General features: G+C 40.9%; 2 protein-coding genes across 4 annotated transcripts; one reads left to right on the top strand and one right to left on the bottom strand.

The window, feature by feature from the left end:
- Positions 1-151: 151 nt before the first annotated feature.
- On the top strand, positions 152-3,455 carry atraid (all-trans retinoic acid-induced differentiation factor). The gene is made up of 7 exons (XM_026341498.1): positions 152-297; positions 468-604; positions 1,067-1,135; positions 1,671-1,742; positions 1,831-1,952; positions 2,063-2,163; positions 2,286-3,455. Exons 1-7 carry the CDS (start codon positions 199-201, stop codon positions 2,388-2,390), a joined length of 705 nt encoding a protein of 234 aa, XP_026197283.1. The 5' UTR covers positions 152-198; the 3' UTR covers positions 2,391-3,455.
- A 101-nt stretch (positions 3,456-3,556) lies between these two features.
- eif2b4 (eukaryotic translation initiation factor 2B, subunit 4 delta) lies at positions 3,557-10,012 on the bottom strand. 3 transcript variants are annotated; one of them, XM_026341496.1, is made up of 14 exons: positions 9,893-10,012; positions 9,356-9,393; positions 9,070-9,247; positions 8,639-8,854; positions 8,463-8,545; positions 7,772-7,798; positions 7,172-7,263; positions 5,796-5,910; positions 5,429-5,505; positions 5,170-5,272; positions 4,877-5,004; positions 4,405-4,582; positions 4,110-4,290; positions 3,557-3,913 (listed from the first exon to the last, which is right to left on the bottom strand). In XM_026341496.1, exons 1-14 carry the CDS (start codon positions 9,912-9,914, stop codon positions 3,714-3,716), a joined length of 1,638 nt encoding a protein of 545 aa, XP_026197281.1. In that variant the 5' UTR covers positions 9,915-10,012; the 3' UTR covers positions 3,557-3,713. The 3 variants fall into 3 exon arrangements, with proteins under 3 accessions (XP_026197281.1, XP_026197280.1, XP_026197282.1); XM_026341495.1 differs by having other exon boundaries at positions 7,766-7,798; XM_026341497.1 differs by lacking the exon at positions 7,772-7,798 and having other exon boundaries at positions 9,893-10,011.
- Between the last annotated feature and the right edge of the window lie 8,956 nt (positions 10,013-18,968).

Raw genomic sequence — 18,968 nt, forward strand, 5'->3', positions numbered from 1 at the left:
AGCATTAACAAATATCTAAGGTGCCTGTTTTTTTTGTCCTATTTATTGTTCTGTTCACTATAGTGGTAGATAACATTATGGTAAATCGTCTCTAATTTAGTGTATGCGTAATTGCAGCGCAAAATTAAATAGGCTTTTTTTTTTGGGACCAACTTCCTGTCACGTGTCCGCTACAGTAGGATCATATGACTCGAGTCGATGAAAATGAAAGCTGGGTGCAGCCAGCTAAATCCTGTACTGTCTGTTTTCATCTTTAATTTATGTTTTTACGCCAGCTGTCAACTGACTGGGCTGCAGGTAAGACAGGGATTCCTTAATATAACAGGTGTAGCTTTAACTAGAATAAATAAATGACATATTATAAGGCCGATTCATTAAACGTCAATGGTGGATGTACAGTAGCTGTTAACGCATGATTAATACATGGGAATATTATTGTTTACAACCTTGATTTTGTGTTATAACAGGTATGTAAGCTGTGCAGCGGCACCAGCCTAAATGCCACCGCCGCAGTGGGAAAGTTTTGTTTTGTGTCCGCTGGGACGATAGACGGACGCTGCTGTTTGAGAAATGACAACACAACTGACCGTGAACACATCATCGGGTAGGACCTTAACGTTGCCTTCACGTCTCTAAATGAAGACAGTTATCAGTGCATATAGAAAAATGTATTGATTCGTTTCAATATTTATTGAAGTATTTTTCTCTCTGTAAATATATAAATCTATTTCTATAAATGTGGTTGGTTATCTTTGTCAATATAAACATGAGATTGCTTCCTTTAGTGGTAAAGTAATCAAGAGAGGAGACACACAAATGGAGTGCAGTTGTCAGCCTTGTTTGACAAACAAAAGGAAAAGTCTTTGCAACTTCCCCAGTCTTCTGCTTTTGTTGATAAAAAATGTAAATTAAATGAAAAAATGTAACTGACTAGTAAATATATTATTATCAATCATCCATTAGCAGTTTATAACCAAAGTGGTTAAAGCCAATTACAGCACATCTGCTTTTGGGCTGTATAATGTTAAATTAGTTTTGTTAACGTCTCAACATTTCTTTGTGTCAGGTTGGATCTATCCAACTGTTCCCTAACTCATGTGGAGGATCTTCAGGATGCATCAACGGCGCTAATGATGTATGTACAAACTGTTTCATTCCCTTTTACATGCCAACGATGCAAGTCCTGCCTCAGTGCAAATATGTGAGGTTATTTTTTTAAAGGGCAAAACAAAAACAAATATGCTGTTCCGTGTGATTATGGTTATCGTCTTTTTCTGGACTGCTGCACTCCAGGATCATTTATGCATGTGATTCATCAGAATGATCTTAGTGTTGATAAGCGTCTTGCTTAACAGGACTTTACAATAGTTTGTCTTTGGTTTTTTTTCTTTCTTAAGATTTCTTTTTAGATTCACTGCCTAACACGAACCAGGCAATGCTGCAGTTTTAATGTCATATGCTATCATAACTCCCAGATCACAGACGCTTTGCATTTCTAGCAACAAATAACAGCTTTGTTATACTGAAAAAGGATGGTGAAGACATATATTCCCTAAAAAAACACCAAAAAAACAGAACCTTTTCGGTACATTGAGCTTATAATTGTGTCATTAATATTTTAGTGCTCTATCTGTATAATTATTAGTCTGTAAACCTTTTATTTTTTTCAGAGACCTCTCACACAATCCCATTGTCAACATCAGTGACACAACATTTGAGGGATTTATTGAAATGAATTACATGTAAGTATCCTGTTACAAAAACTGAAACAAAGCTATGACCGCTCCTTATGAATATTAAGTTAGCTCCATTTCTTTGTAACTCTGTAAGGATTTTGCCAGAAGACATAGTTTGCCCAGGAGGCAACACGTCATGGGACAAGGTGGAGGTCAAAGACGGAACTCGTTTTTGTGAAGGCCAGAAAAATATATGCAACCAGACTGGACAGCTGTGTATGTTCCCATCCGATAATCTTCTAGTGTGACACATAACATCTAAAACTGTAGCAGTGTTCTGGTAATACACGACATCTGTTCATCTCATAATAACTGTCAATCCACAGCTATTAACTGCCCAGAGAACTCCCTCTGTGCCCCCTACGGCCCCGGCTTGTTTGAGTGCAGCTGTGCTGACAACTACCATGGATACAAGTGTCTCCGAAAGGTCAGTCCTGCCAGCAGCTATATGTGAATGATTCAGATTATTAGCCACCTCCAGTTTAACACTGGTACACTTGAACCTTTCGAATATTTTTTAAGTTGTGCTTTTGTTAACTTTGTCATTAGGGGGAGTTCCCAGCTCTTCAGGTGTTTGGGCCTCTCGGAGCATCTACAGTTGTGATCGCTTTCCTGCTTTGGGTCACCCAGAGACGCAAGGCAAAATCACTCTGAAGCTAAAATGCAGCTGGCTGGCTTGAATCGTTACTTTACTTTAGTACTACTGAGCTAAAACTGACTGTCCTGTAAGGAAAAATGCTGACACCAAGTCCAAGGTGACCCTAAGACTTCTTTTTATTTTAATTTAGTTTTTACACCTTCCTGGGGCAACTCTGTTGTGGTTAGGGAAATTTCTTATTGTGAAGTTTGACTTATTTTTTAATACTGCATCATTAGTGCAGTCAAAAGTTACCACGGTTTAACTATTAAATCAATTTTAAATGTAGTTAGACACAAGATGTTAATGAAAAGGTGTTACACAATTTTTTTGCACATTCTAAACAGTGCCAAACAGATGCTGACTGTATGAGTTTACACGTGAATATGCTCTTAATCGTATTTGAGGGACTTCTGTAAATAGTTTACTGCATGCTGAACATGTACTCAGTTGTGCTTTTCTGTATTGGAAAATACCACAGCGTGTTTTTGTTACTGGCATATATTCACCCCAGAAGCTTCTAAAAATGATCCTTGGTATTCTATTCTTTATCAGTCACATGGTAAAATGGAAAATATGTTGCTGTTGTAGTTTCATTGCTTCTTCACATCGAGATCCAGGGATCCAATTAAGATTTGAAAACAGTACTGCTGTCTTGGTACCACAGTGTCATTATGCACATATGAAGTCCTTCGATATTAAAACTGACGTACAGCTCTGGGAATTACTAGTTACCTTAACACCTACCCAACACAAACACTCCTGGTTACTGGATGTTGTAATAATAACAAGGCCACATAACAACTTCAAGAGTTACTTACATGTTTGTATGTTAAATGTGCTTATGCAGTGAGTGCCAAAACTGCAACAACTAAACAGCAACAGCTTTATATCCTTCTTATCCAGTTCAAACCCATCTAGACATACATACATACCATAAATGGTTCCATCTGTAATTAGGGAACCATTTATAGTGAGTTTTATGGTACGCTGTGTTTGACAACTAGAGTATGTTCTGAACCACAGTGGAATTGTTCTGTTCTAAATATTGTTCTGTTGTAAAGAAGAGTTCATAACACAGATCTATTGAATTGATTAGACTGAATCATTTTCACACTGCTAAAAAAATACAGATCTAGCCATCTCATCATCCTGAGAAAAAAAAAACAAAAAACACATGGACTCTGTTTAAAAAGCGTATGTCGTTTCAGATATATATTTATTGCATGCTAAAAGCACGATACTTTGTGATGTGTGCAAGCGCTCGTGCACACTAGCTCCCCCATCGAAGAAAGACATGAACAAACTCTTGGCTCAGACTGATATGAGCTGGAACTTGGTCACTGGTCTACATTTTTGACTCGCAGCACCACAGGGACCGAGGTGCACGGGATCATCCCCAGATCTGTGATGACCAGGTCCACAAAATCAGGGGGCGTTACGTCATACACCAGGTTTAGCAGGCCAAGAGAGTTCACTTGCTGCCAGTCCTCCAAGTGGGTCTTTCCTTGACGGGTCACAATGAGGTCATCGGGATCATCTGGAAAAGAGAGAACATGATAAAGTGGTGATTCTGACAGCATTGTCTTGGAACTGTAGGAATTCATATCAATACACAAGTAAAATTTAAAAGCAGCATCTGAACAGATGGAGAAAATCGAATCACTTCAAGGGAACAGTGTCATACTGTATTTGTATGTCCCAATCCAAGAAGCCTCTGTGAGATCTTTTCTTACCTAGTTCATTGGACACAAAGGAATCTGTCTGCACCCTCTCACAAAACTTGTATGTCTCGCAACACACCAGCACAGGCACGTTAAAGGCTTTGGCCACCAGAGCTATTTGTGATGTCCCCACGCGAGACATGACGTAACCATTGGCCAGCAGAGCGTGAGCCCCAAGGAACACCTTTGATACCTGGAGGAGATGGAAGAATCTTTACTTGCTTAGAGTTAAATCCTTTGACTTTATGTACAACAAACTGAAAGTATTGTGGATGCCATGCTCAATTTTCTATGGCTTTAAGATTACTTCTGGAAGGATGTAGGATACAGCCGAGATAAGGACATAGGTGCAGCTGATGCCTCTCTGGACCAGACGCCTCAGAGCCTCCCTGCCCTCCAGCCGAGGCCTGCTGTCTACCACGATTACGCGGAACTTCCTGCTTTTTTCCAAGGCCTCGCACAGGATGTGGTTAACCAGTGATGAGCTGAGCAGGGAGGGGTGAGAGTAGAGATAAAAAAAATGAGATGTGGTGAAGAGATGTGGTAATATCAGAGGAGAACATGGAAGGAAGGTGGGGGTTCAAGACGAAAACAGAGAAGAGAAAGTGTTAAGAATGGTTTAAGAAACATTTCCTGTCTGGCATTTTTTTTTACCATGACATTTACAAAAGAATTAAGCAGTGCTTAGTAATGAAGAACCACAGATTTAACAGCTGAAATGGATCTTAATAGTTATAGGCAAATGAGCATGTATTTTCCCATGATTTTGAAAGGCCTACCATCCATAAATTAAGATGACGTCTCCATCACTGATCTTCTCTATGGAGTACTTGGCAATAGCTTTAGCAGCAAGAATGATCTTCTCATTAATGTAGCACTCGATACAGCTCTGCAGTTTGATCTTTGCCTAAGAAAAGACAAAGAAATGCACACATGGAGGAGAGATGATAAGAAGATCACAAAGGCTAGTGATTAAGAAATTAATATTTCATTATGTTTATATGCTTTTAACAACAATGGGAAAAGTTGTGAACTCTGGCTAAAAATGATTTTAAAAAAGTGTGACAGTAACCTCTTCTTCTTTGCATTGACTAGGAATATTTGAGATCTCTTTCTTGATGTACTTGATTGCGTTACCCATGCTGGCTGACAGAGGGCGACACTGATTTAAAAAGCTGAAAGAAAAATGATACAAAGCATGTTATCACCATTTTAAACTATAAATTGTATTATTATTTATTCAATTTGTGAAGCAGCATCATAGGAGCGTAACACATGCTGATAAGGATCCAGTAAACCTCTGAAGTGAAATAAGAAAAAAACTTTTGTACCTGATATAAGGCTTCAGCTTGTTTACCAAGTCTCTAGATAGCTCCTCATTTGGAGGTGTAGTATAGTCCCTTATGACCTGAAAAGACACAAAACGTTGCTTTCAGTTTATTTACTTTAAACCTGCATACAGTTAAAAATAAATTCATGCTATTAGTTTGGGTACAACCATCTAAATTTTAGACATGTGTAACAAGGACAAGGTAACAGAGTAGTAGTCATACGTAAAAGACGATGGCCACTGTATGTGCGAGGACTGTAATGTGTCACCCTGTTTACAAACTGACTCAAACAAATGCAACCAATACAACGAAGATGTGAAGGACAATAAAAATTCAGACTGAATCATCTGCACTCTGTGATCGATACCTGTTTGAAAGCATGCAGCAGAGCTACAGAGCGAGCATTGGATCCTGCCACAATGCCCTGTGAATACTGAAGACCCAGTCGAACAATAGCAGGGTGAATCACGGTGGAGGGAATGCTGCAACAGACGAAAAAACAGCAGTCAGTAACAATGAGAGTCAAAACAATATGCAGCCTGCAGAAGTCATGTTAATGGTGGCATGGGTAATATCTCCGCACTGACATCTGGCTGTTGAATGAGTCTCAAAACATTTTATTATTACTTATGTACATTGTGATAATAGTATTCATAAGGGCAAAGTATCGGCACTATAAAGTGCATCTAGAAAGTTTTCACAGTACTTAACTTTTTTTTGTCATTTTACAGCCTTATTCCAAAATTAACTTTCCTCAATTTTCTATAAAAACATACCCCATAATGTCAAAGTGAGAGAAGTCTTCAAAGTCTTCGCAAATATATTAAAAATAAAAAACAAAAAAAAAATCTCATGTACATAAGTTTTCAGTTTTTCCCATGACGATCAAAACTGAGGTCTCTTTTCACTGATCATCCTTGAGATTGACAATTTGATTGGAGTCGACCTGTGGGAAATTCAGTTCATTGAATATGATTTGGAAAGGCATAAACCTGTCTGTATGAGGTCCCACAGTTAAAAGTGCATGTCAGAGCACAAACCAAGTCGAGAAGTCCAAAGAATTGTCTGTAGACCTCAGAGAGAGGATTGTATCGAGGCACAGATGTGGGGAAGGCTACAGAAAAATTTCTGCAGCAATGAAAGTCCCAATGACACCGTGGCCTCCATCATCTATAAATGTAATACATTTGGAACCACGAGGACTCCTCTTAGAGTGATCGAGAGAGAAGGGCCTTAGTCAAAAAACCCTCCTCAGTAACAGTTGTCCAAAATGCACCTGAAGGACTCTCAGACCACGAGAAACAGGATTCTCTGGTCTGATGAAACAAAGATTGAACTCTTTGGCCTGATCATAAGTGTCATGTCTGGATGAAACCAGGCACTGCTCAGCATCTGGCCAATACCATCCCTACAATGAAGCATGGTGGTGGCAGCATCATGCTGTGGAGATGTTTTTCAGTGGCAGGAACTGGGAGACTAGTCAGGATTGAAAGAAAGATGAATGCAGCAATGTACAGAGACCTCCTTGAGAAAAACCTGTTCCAAAGCGCTCTGGACTTTCAAGTGGGGCAACAGTTCATCTTTCAACAGGATAATGAGCCTAAGCACACAGCCAAGATAACAAACGAGTGGCTACGGGACAACTCCAGCTCTCCAGCCAGAGCCCAGACTGGATCCCGATTAAAGATATAAAACTCTTCTCACATAGCACAAACAACCAACTATTACAAGTAGTCCATTTACCTGAGCTGCTGTGTGAGCGGGGCTTTGCGACTGTACTGGTGGAGATGAGAAAACAGGCTGACTTTACGGCCATAGTCTGACCGGAGTGGGATCTGAAATAAAGCAGGTTAGAGTGAAATGTGGTATTCAGGGGTTAAATTTCAGATGATGAGGTTAATAAACAGTCACAGAACAGCTTAGGCATAACTCAGTAACCAGCTTCATGTGTAAGTAAAATTCAGTGAACCACAGAGAGAAGCAAAGAAAACTAATGTTATGACTAAGGCAAATTTCTAGGTTACAATGCGAGGCTACTATCAAGCTATATTCACAACAACAATATTAATATTGTAAATACTCTCCAACCAAACTTTGAACAGCAAACAGCTGAATGTTATAGCTGAGCACAAAGGGAAAAAAAAGAAACAATAAACAAGTTGTCAGCAACTTATTAAACAGACACAACCCAGCAACATACCACCTCTGTCTCTTTGGGCCAAATCATAAGATGCCATCTCTAATGTTTCAGTTAATGAGAGTTGTTGGAGTAACAGTGACAGGTTAGCAAGCAAAACAAAATTAGATGTCAACGGCACACACGTAAGAAAATCAGACCTTGACCTTTGTAGTGGCATTGTACCCTGGTGTCTGAAAGAAATGTTAGGTACAATCACATGCAAGTATGACTGATGGTTATGTGAGGTGAAGTGAACAACAGAATACTGCTGTTACACTACCAGTTGTAACACTCTGTAGAATTGTTGGTTACATTTTGGGAAATGAGGGGAAGTAAGTTTATTACAGTTGGAAATCTTCCTGATCACACTGTTTTCTGACCTTTTTATGACATCTTTCAGGCTTTAAAGCACCAGCCTGTTCTGTCACTGACATTTTTCTTCCACAAATCAGTCTCTACATGGCCGAATGGCTGCATTCAAGGATCAGCTGATGCCCAAAACATCAGACTATCAAATTATTATCTTTTAATTTGTGATTTATTAAAAGAAGCCACAATGAAAAGGTGGACCTGTTTAACCTTCAGTATGTTCCACATTATATAGTTAATCATTTGCTACACGTGTCTGATTTTAAACAACCAAGATCAAGGTTATTCCCACTTTGGGAAGACATTTGTAAGAAAGGACTGAAAGTCTGTTCTTAACCTATATTTCCAATTTTAAGACGTTAATAAAAAATTTACAGCGTATGTGCTCAGGACTCAACCAAAAATTCACAAAGCGTTGGAAGTCTGGTAGTGTAGGCTCATGTCAAGGCAAGCATTTGATGAAAGATGCTTCCGTGTAGGTCTAACCTGCTGTCTTTCCAACTTCTTGGCCAGTTTCTTTAAAACGTCTGGGTTGTCTGCTTGGATATGTTCTGGGAGCCGCTTTACCACTGAAAACAAATAAAGAGTGAGACTTTCTTCATTAGTATATAATGTGTAGTTTATGGACACCAGCGGTATTGACCTCCGAACCATTATGGTACCTGGTTGCAGCTCACTGAGCGGTGCTTTGGATTTGCCTGTGGCAACCTGCTGGCCCACTTCTCCCTTCTTGCCCTGTTTGGAGGCCCTCTCAGCCTCTTGTCGAGCTCTTCTCTCAGCTTTCAGCTCTGCTTTACTCTTTGCGGGCTTGTCTGTCGGGGCAGGTGACTCTGAGGCAGGCACAGAAACTGGTGCTGGGGCAGGCACTGCTGAAGAAGCTGAAAGACCCAGAAAAAGCACAGGACAAAAAAGAAATAAATGAATGAACAGTTAGAAAGTAAATTCCCTTGACTGAAATGACTTATGTAATCAAATGCAAGCTACTTGCAATCAAAGCAATCTGCCAATTGGCAAATTAGTACAAATGTGCCTTATGCGGCATATTTCAAAGCATTCCACTACAGATACTTAGTTGTGTTCATGTATTATGCACCTTTTTGTGTTGTAGGCTGTGTTGGAGATTGGGATGTAGCAGCTGAACTAACAGGCTTCTTTTCTTTCTCGCTTTCCTGTGAAGCCTTTTCATCTTTTTTCTCTTTGTTTTTCTTCTGATGTTTCTTCTCTTTTCTCAGACGTTGCTTCTCCTCTTTGGTCAGCTCTTTGCCTTCATTCTGTTAACAGGTAGCAAACAAAGCAAACATCATCATCATCATCATCATGTCACACGCGTGGTCTCACATGAGACTGTAACCAAACAAAAGGAAAGTGTCACAACTAACCTTTGCACGTTCAATGTCATTATTCTTTTCAGGGCCATCTGTGAAGCAACCAGTAAACATTCGTGAATATGACTACATAATTTCGTTTATTAATAACACACAGCCTTTATTTATCAGTCTGTCAAGTTCTGGTGATGCTGTTAGCTTGTTATATGACACTGAACTTGCTCGTTTTGCATCATGCTAACGATAACACATAACTGATTTACTACTATAATCTACACAGAAATAAGACAAACTAAAACATATTATTTTTGTTATTCTTACAATAAAACAACTACCTGGGAAGATGATGCAATAGCATTACGATGTCTGTCCGTAAACTACACTGTCTAGCCTAACACCACCGTTAAGTTGCGAGCAATGCTAACGTTAGCACAACTAGCATTGGAAAATTAACTTTGCTAGAAGCAAAACCCAAAGCCCACAAAACGCGAATTATAAGTACAAGGTACTTTGTCAATGCACTCACGACAAAACGATCACAATACCGGGGAGCACATATCAAATCCAGCTGATACACGTTCCCAAACTCACCTGTCACTCCACTGTCAGCCATGTTTACGATGCTGCTCTACTTCCTCTATGCTTCAGAAACTAGCGCCGCAAAAAATGTACATCGCCCCCTTGTGGAAAACACGTGGAGACGTCATTGACTCTGTAACAGAAGTTTTTGTGATGATTTCATTTATTTAGCTTTTAGTTAATTGCTTGTCAGAAATTATTGTTTTTTGTATTTTAAAAGCGTTAGTTGTATATTAGATCTCAGGATGACAGGGCAGAGTAACCCAAATGTATCATTTTTATTTATATACAGTATATTCAAAGAATGTATTAATTTCCTTACTAGTCGGTGTGCGCGTAACTGTTTTACAACATATAAATCATAAGTTTTTCAAGGGCAAATGGATAGGTGAGAATGAAAACAATAATTAAACCTGGGACCTTCATATATGCAAGATAGTCAAGAGACCCTGATATTGTCTTGTTCGCATTCAGAAATTGTTGTGGCATACTGTCATTAGGAACACAAATGCCAACTGAACATGATTATTATTATGTGGGTGGGTAGGTGGGTGGGTGGGGGGTCATAATTGCTGTCCATGGTTCTGAACTTTCTGAAGTGCACAGTTAAACATTGAGACATTGGTCCCCAGATAGCCATCTAAGGATAAACTAAGGACAAGAGTACTAATTTATTTTAATGGAATCCTGACACATATTGTGACTAGATTAGATTTTTATTCTATGTAATTTTATGTTAAATTAACTCTTATACTGTTAAATAGCTGTTACAACTTACTGAGTCAGTGTTTTGACAAAAACAGCTAGTTTGACTTCCACACTGATTAACTCCATTTTCAGATTGAACACCCACATAGCAGTTTATTAGGCACAGCAGATAATGTTCAGTTTTAGAGCAGTATTGATTCTGTATGACCACTTTGGATGGTGTAGTTTTTGCTGCTGTTGAATTAATTATATATATTATTATATGTGTCATTATCATATAATTATATTCAACTGCAGGTTTTACACTTAATATGAGTTTAACAGTAATTTCTATTATTTTGCCTGTACATCAATGAGGTGGCAGCACAAACTACAAATATTGAACATCATCACATTTGTGCATAGAACCTGTTAGCAGAGTGTAGTTTAAACTGTAAAATATTTAACTTGGCTGATGTCTGATGGCTTTTCATCACTGGCAAATTCACACACAGTAAGAATAACATACAAATGAGGCCAGTTAAACAGGAATATTCCTCATCCAGTTCAATTGGGCATGTAAAAAAACGTTGGACTTCATGGATAACTGCAGTTCCCTGAAATCCTCAGAAATTCAACTCAGCACTCTGTGTTGTCGGTAATGTTTTATTTGCTTTTTAGAAACACACTGCCACACGGGAAACAGACAGCACCGAGCTAAAATAGAAAAGAAGCAACTGATCACTATCACCAGACCGTACCACCTTCAAAGTCTGCAGCACGACACCACGATGCCGCTGTGTCTTTGATTCCACGCTGGGGTTTGCTGACTGAATTCACGACGCAGTAGCTGGTTGAAGGGGACCAAACCTCACAGAAACACCTGACTTGGTTCCGTTTGACCAGCCACAGCAAGGCGTGTTGCTTCAGCTGGAAGAGGCAGAGCAAGGGACAGTGACAGGACAGGAGGAGGCATGTAGTGAGGAAAGACGGGGGGTTACAGGGGTAGAGGGCAAAGGAAAAGGTGGAAATGAGGGACGAGAAAGAGAAGAAATAGAAGGCGGACGTCATCTGCAAGCAGCCAGGCCTCTGTGTCATCTCTAGTGTTACCTGATGAAAGACAAATAGAAATAAAAGCAATGTAATTAATGAGTCAGTATTGACAGTGTCTTGCATGCACAACATACTGTAGAAGCAGGTGGCACAATGTTACCAAGCAGAAAGTTCCTATTTAGAGGTTTGGGAACCCTGACAGCCAGTGACCTCACCCTATTTCCTTCCAAACCCAGCCTACGGGAGCAAACTTTCACCCTCAGTGACAGCTCCACATCTCTGCCCTCCCTGCACCTCTTCCTTTTAGAGGGCTCTGCGGTTGCTATAATGGGGGACAGCTGTGGTCTGTCAATCCTCCTGGACTGTCAGCAGTTAGGGCAGGGCAGGAATTTGTCAAGAAGTCCCTGAGACCCGATCAGTGGCCCTGGGAGTAATGCTAACTGTGCACGTGTCTGAGCTGAAGGAGAGGGAGCAGGCCTTTCACCTGTTCCCTTAGCGCGCACACACACACACACACACACACACACACACACACATGCACACAGAAGCCCTGACATCCCCCTCTCAACTCATAAAACAGACAGATACACGCTCAGCAGACAATTGCACAAAGTGTAGCTGTCCTTCAAGTTTCCAAACAAACATTAGATTGGAGGTGTCTTGTTCCCAGTGTGGTTGCAGCTCACGTCCCCCTGAAACCACACACTTCCTTACATTCCATAAGTGGTGTATTAATATGGGGATATAAGGAAGCATGTCCTCACAAGGGGCAACAACTGGATTCGCTGCTCCTCGGACACAAAGCACCCTTTCATAGTCACAGATGCAGAGAAGCGGGAAACAACCGGCTTAACAATGGTTAACTGTGACAGAAAGAGGGATGGGACCAGAGATACACAGGAGTGGGGCTTCCATCGATCATTTATGCTACAGAGTCACAAAACATTTAGAAGTTTGGTGTTTTGTTTATTGAAATGAGAAATTTCCCCTTTACTTTTTTGTTTGTAAATTGATCTGTTCCTGTACGTGATACTAAATCATACTGATGAATAATGCCAGTGTGATGATGCTGAACTGCAGAGGGTGAAGCGAATACTGACTTCCAGTGGACCAATCTGTGTTATTTCCTAAAGATTATACCATGCCTAATAACGCTGATCCCACCAACAGCGTAGAAACATCCTGATAAAACAGTTAAAGGATCACAAACGATTTTAAACATGTTTTACTCACCTTCACTAAATGCTGTTGAGTCTCCTCGTGGGCTTTTATTGTGGCGAGCAACTGGTGCTGTTGAGCTTGAGACCACAGTGGGTTCAGGTTCTCTTAAATAATTACTGTTCACCAAGCGCTGAGTTCCATAGTAAATCTAAAAGCTACTACATCAAACCAAATGGTCTCCGGAAAGACACCTACTTCAGTGAGGCCACGATGACACGTGTCAGATCACTAAATTCTTTCCTGTATCACACCTCAGCTTCCCCTCACCTGACAGATGTGTCGGGCTCTGTGGCGGCGTGTCGTGTCTGTCATAAAGCTTACAGAAAACATCTAACAACTGGTTTGACACCTGGTTTTACTGGCACAATGCTGCAAATCAGTTAAACTGAACTAAGACTGATAAAGACTTCCACTCTGCATCATCTGAATCGAGAACATTTGTACCTGTAAGTCACTGAGAGGGAAAACTCCCAACCAAAAACAAACAGGGAAGTAAAAGAGAAATACTGCAGCAAGTTACCAAGAATTAAAAAGGAAAAACAATTAGGATAATTTTCTACTACTGCAGAAATTCACAAACCAACCTGGTCCCTGAAGCTGCCCCTTTCCACCCATCAAAGCCCAAACTCCTCACACTTTCTACTCCACCCTATTCCTCTCCTCTCTTCCCCTCAGCTCTCCTGGAATCAACCATCCTCCTCCACATCTGAGCGGTGGATTGTGCCCAACACAGGCCTTGCAGATCGGCCTTTTCTATCCCGCCAGGAGCTCCCCCCTCCAAAGCGGCCTCCCACCTGTTGGTGTCCTTTAGAAGCCCGGGCCTCTCCTGCGCCTTCTGTCCGGCCCAATCAGGGCCCTGACAGGGGGGAGCCAGCCTGTGAAATCACACCTCTCAGCTGTTCACACTGGGCTCGAGACACCCTACACCCCACCGTTCCTCTGTTCAGCCCCCACCCCACCCAGCCTCTACAGTATTTTACACCGAATGTCAATGGCTCCTTATTGGAGAAATAGAAAAAAAGAAAAAGGGGAGAAAGCGAGGGATGCAGAGAAACAAGGAAGCAACTGCATGATGGGTGTGTTTCATGGGGTTTAGGGGTAAAGTCAGAACAGCAGTTACAGCAGGCCACGAGTCACAGCTGAAACCAAGGTTGAATTTCATCCCGGTTTGGTTTCTAGACTTCACTTTAGTTCCATTGTATCATTAGATAATTAACCCCCAGTTGAGAAAGAAGTGCCGTTCAAAGTAATTTTATGTGACAAGCTGATAATTTGAGATGATTTGTGAGGCAGCCATAGGAAAAAATACGTTTGCTTCACAGTGTACCTGTGAATTTCTGTAAACTTTCCTTTGGTGAGAATAAAATAAGCTACTTTTACAAGAAAGAAACGACCATCAACTAAGACAAGCTGGTAATATATGTTATAAGTCGTTATAAAGTATCTGTAGGTCCATATAAGACTGTTTTAGAGCATCTGTGTGACCACACAGTCATTACAAATACTGTGAGGCAAACAGGCCGAGCTCCGGGGTTCATTTTCCTCTGCAGCAAGCACAAGCCGCTCCGCTAAGGTCAACACCTGTGTTCTAAAATCAACGCTGGGGTTGGGTGTGATAGGAACCCGGGCCTCATTCACAGAAACCTTGAGCTCAGAGTGAGGGGGCTTATATTGAAACCCAATGCGCTCCCTATTTTTGAGTCACTCGCCGTCCACAAATAGCAACCCCATCGCATCCTTGTAGCTCCCGTTTTTCTCCGCCACAGGATGTTGTCTAAATTCGACAGTTGTTCAATATTTCCCATGGCCCCGAGCCAGGGTGTATCACAAATGCAACATTTCCACTAATGTCAGCTATGCGCCAAGGCCCTGCCAGATATATCTGCGCACTAAGAATATCAGATGACTTCTGTTGTTGAGTCGATTCTTAAACGCTTGCACCGGACACAATTGTAAAGAAACAAAACACAATCCTGCTGTTCCTTCTAATGGGACAGCTGATCAACAAACGGATTTGTCAAAGTGTCTCATCTAATCATGGGTTTCTCTTACATCATGTGTCGTGCATCATGCGAAAGATCTCCCCTTACTTTGTTGGTTTTTCTCTGTCAGCCCCTTTATGTGAGTTCCAATCATCAGCCTGGTGATCGACCCCTTTAAAATGGACACTAATGTAATGGGATTTCACTTATTCGCACAGCCACTGTGTCATTTTTAGGAAAGATTAAGCCAAACTTGTGCGGATGACAGTACAGGTGTTCAGCAGTTGGACTGCATGTGATCCACAAATTGGGTCAGCAAGGTTATTTTTAACCTGCGTTCACATACTAGGGCCCCCGTTTGCTAATCACTTTGTTCCCCTCTGTCATACTCATCTGCCTCGGTTGCCAGTGTCCCACTGCTTCGGGAGAGGTCACAACACACTCTTTTTGGCAGGAGTAAATTATTTCCCTCAGCACAGCAGGTAGGAGATAGAGAAGCTAACCCCAGAGCAGTTTCTTTAACACTGGCGAGCATGGATTTCTATTGGTATAAATAAAGTAGCAGCTGACACCAGACCAGGTCCTGCACATGCAAAGAATGAGACAAGCTCACATGTTAACCTCTGTACTTTAAAGGAAACGTCCTTTATCAAATGCATGCAACAAATATTATTAATACAAGAGAAGAATATTTCAACACCTTCTTCCAGTTCATAAAATCACAACAAGATGAAAATAAAAACTGATGTTAATGCTTAAAAGAATAAGCCAAGAAGTAAAAGTGAGCCGTTTGATCCCCACAAAGACTAAACAGATCACTTTGTACCGTGCTGCTGACTCAATACGTGGTCTGGCATTAATGCCACTCTGTCCTTCCCTGGGCACACCAGTTGCCAGGGCTGAGGTTGACACAGCTGTTGCATGGAGCCTGGTCCCGTGTGGTGAAGCAATGGAGCAGAAAGGTCAAAGGTCACCAGCATTTAGGCTAAAAGAGAGAACAGGTGAAAGCAACTCACTCCTGCGATTCACAAACAGACTCTTTGAGGTAATTAGATTTAGAAATGAAGACAGCAGCTAGGCGCAGTGATGATAAGACAGTGACCATCACGTAGAGACAAGCTTGACTTGTTTTTACTTAATCCACTTTTTAATCCATTTCAGTTTCATCTGTAGAGTTTTTTTGAAATGTGGCACCTAATGAGGCTCAGATCTGTTACTAAAACACTCAACGTGTTAAAACAGGAAATACATCCCTGACTTTTCTCACCAACCAAACAATTAGGACATGAAAGCGGTCCTGGTGTCACACTGGGGTCTGCGCCCCCCCCCCCCCCCCCCCCCCCCCAAAAGGCCCTGTTGTGAGAGGTGGCCTCTGAGACACTGTGTGACAAGTGAGCTGCAGTGTGATGGGGTTAGAGTATGCAGGTCAAACCCGACTATATAATTCTACACGCTATGTTTGTCACCATGGAAACTCTAGTGGGTTCAAACACCAGAGGATGATTCAAGTGACACAATAAATCAGTTTATTAACATAGCTCTTGATTGCATTAACATTCTCAAAGCTATTCACAAACCCATATCAGACAAAAAACAAGGACAGATATCTGTGTTTACGTTTATAGCAACATATTAATGTAGAGCATGGAGCATTTTATTAAACACTGCTACTCTGTATTCATCACTCTATGATAGAAGTGTCTCAGTGTAAAGATGCATGTAAGTAGCGGTGATTTCAACTATGTTTTGCTGCAATGCAGCACATAAAAATGCAGAAGATATAAGTACCAGTGATTCAATAAGGCTGTTTGCCTATGAAATGCATGTGTAACGGTTTGAATAATGTGGTAAACTGGAAATCTACACATTAACCTGCATCGGATCGTATACTTCTTTACTGCACTCTCCTTATAGGTTTCCTGGATGTTTGCCAGAAAAAAGTAGTTTAATTTGTGATTTGTGTAAGTCTACAGTTTACAGTCTACAGCCTTTTTTTTTTTTTTTTACATTAAACCAATGGTTGGATTTTTGAGCACTTGCTGCCTCAATGTAGGATTTCCCTCTAAGAACTGTTTAAGTTTAAGTGAAGGTTTTGTATTCATTAGTAATTAATATAGTTTTTGATTCACATCTTCGTATATTCTGCTGACCTGCACTCACACCAGCAGCATTTAATTCAATCAAAGTTTAGCAGCTGACACACAACAACACACAATTTCTTGTGAATCTACTGCTACAGGTGGGAAACTAAAGATACACCATATTTAAATAGAAGCCCACTTGTTAAATTTTACTACGTACATGTGATGGTACACTAACAAACACATGGGGCTCATTTGAAATACAATATGTAGCTTAATTCCAGTTACTGCTCTATATGACAAAATCTCAGCTTTGCTCAACCTCAAATGTTTGTATTTCATCACATGGAAATCTTTTCCTTGTTACTATGTGGAACATGCTTTCACATGATCCTTTCCCAGTGGAAGAATGAATTTGGAGCAGCCCGCGGACATCCAAGAGCCAGTGGGGGTCGTCAGTCAGCTGCCCCGACTCGCACCAAAAGGGAACGACAACTGCAGGAGAGCCAGCAGTGACAGCAGCAGCAGTGGTGACACCAAGATAAAACAGAGATGGAGTTTATGGTGGGTAGAGAGGCGGGAGATCCGCTGAATCAGCTGCCCAGCTGAGGATGTTTAAATCCAGGACTCAGTGGTGGTCTGTGTAGTCCAAATTGTCTAACGGTCCCCCTGAAAACTGTCTGTTTGAGTTCCCACGTAAACCAAAATCACTCCTCCATTCATTATCTTCAGAGATAGAATGTGGCTGTGTGTGTCTGACTGGTGGAACATAATTACAAAGGACACAATGAAGAATATGAATGTTGATTTTTATGTTAACCTCTCTCAAAAGGCTACGTTGTTGAAGAATAGAACAATTTGTTACTTGTTAATCCTATTTTTATTTATATTTATTTTTAAAATACTCACAAAGGAGCTCCCCTCAATCCTTCACCCACCCACCACCTCCTCTTGTCCTCTCCATCCCCCTCATGGGAGGTAACAGCTGTGGTGTCACCCCTGAGTCACGTGACATGGGCAGGTGGGAGAAACCTATGTGGGACAGAGACCCCCCCCCCTGTTCCCTCCTATTCTCCCCAAACACACAACCTCTCCTTTCAAGGGTGTGGCCATTTTGCACTGCTGGAATGTGCTCCGTGTGTTTGTAACTCATACTGTATGTCTGATCTCCTGCATTGATGAAATTCCACAGACAAAAATCTCTCTTGTTTAAATCCCTGATTATAGCTGCTGTGTCACTGTCAGCTACTGGTGAGAGTGCCTTATTATGAAGGCCCCACCCTTGATCTACCACCTTATAAATCTGTTTTAAAGATGTATTTGGGATATTTCTATTAATTTATTATGACAATGCAATTATGTTCTTGCAGTGTACTCCAGTGTAAATGTGCCCATCCAAAAAAAAGTCACACACATTAATATTTCATTGGACCACCTTTAGCTTTGATTACGGCACGCATTCACCATGACATCATTTTGATAAGCTTCTGCAATGTCACAACATTTATTCCTGTCCAGAGCTGCATTAAGTTTTCACCAAGATCTTGTATTGATGATGGGAGAGTTGGACCGCTGCACAAAGTCTTCTCCAGCAGATCCCAAAGATTCTTAACGGGGGTAAGGTCTGGACTCTGTGTGTAAATGATGTGTCATGCCTCCTGAACCACTATTTCGCAATTTGAGCCTGATGAATCCTGACATTGTCATCTTGAAATATGCCCGTGACATCAGGGAAGAAAAAAAAAATCAATTGATGGAATAACCTGGTCCTTCATTATATTAAGGTAGTCACCTGACCTTATTCTTTGGGCACATAATATTGCTGCTCCTAGACCTCACTTACTGGAGCAACCCCAGAACATATTTTCCACAACCGCAGGATGTGTCTTCAGACATGGTTGTTTAAGAAATGAACTCACTGCATCAGTTAGGGTTAAATAACTTGAAACATAATCATCCATGCAGTAATTATCCAATGGGAGGCTCTTACCTATTTGCTTAGTTAAATCAAGGTGGTGACTTTTTTTTGTACAGGCAGTTTATTTTTTAATACTGATGATGAGC

Source organism: Anabas testudineus, chromosome 24, assembly GCF_900324465.2.
Source record: "Anabas testudineus chromosome 24, fAnaTes1.2, whole genome shotgun sequence".
NCBI classification, from domain to species: domain Eukaryota; kingdom Metazoa; phylum Chordata; class Actinopteri; order Anabantiformes; family Anabantidae; genus Anabas; species Anabas testudineus.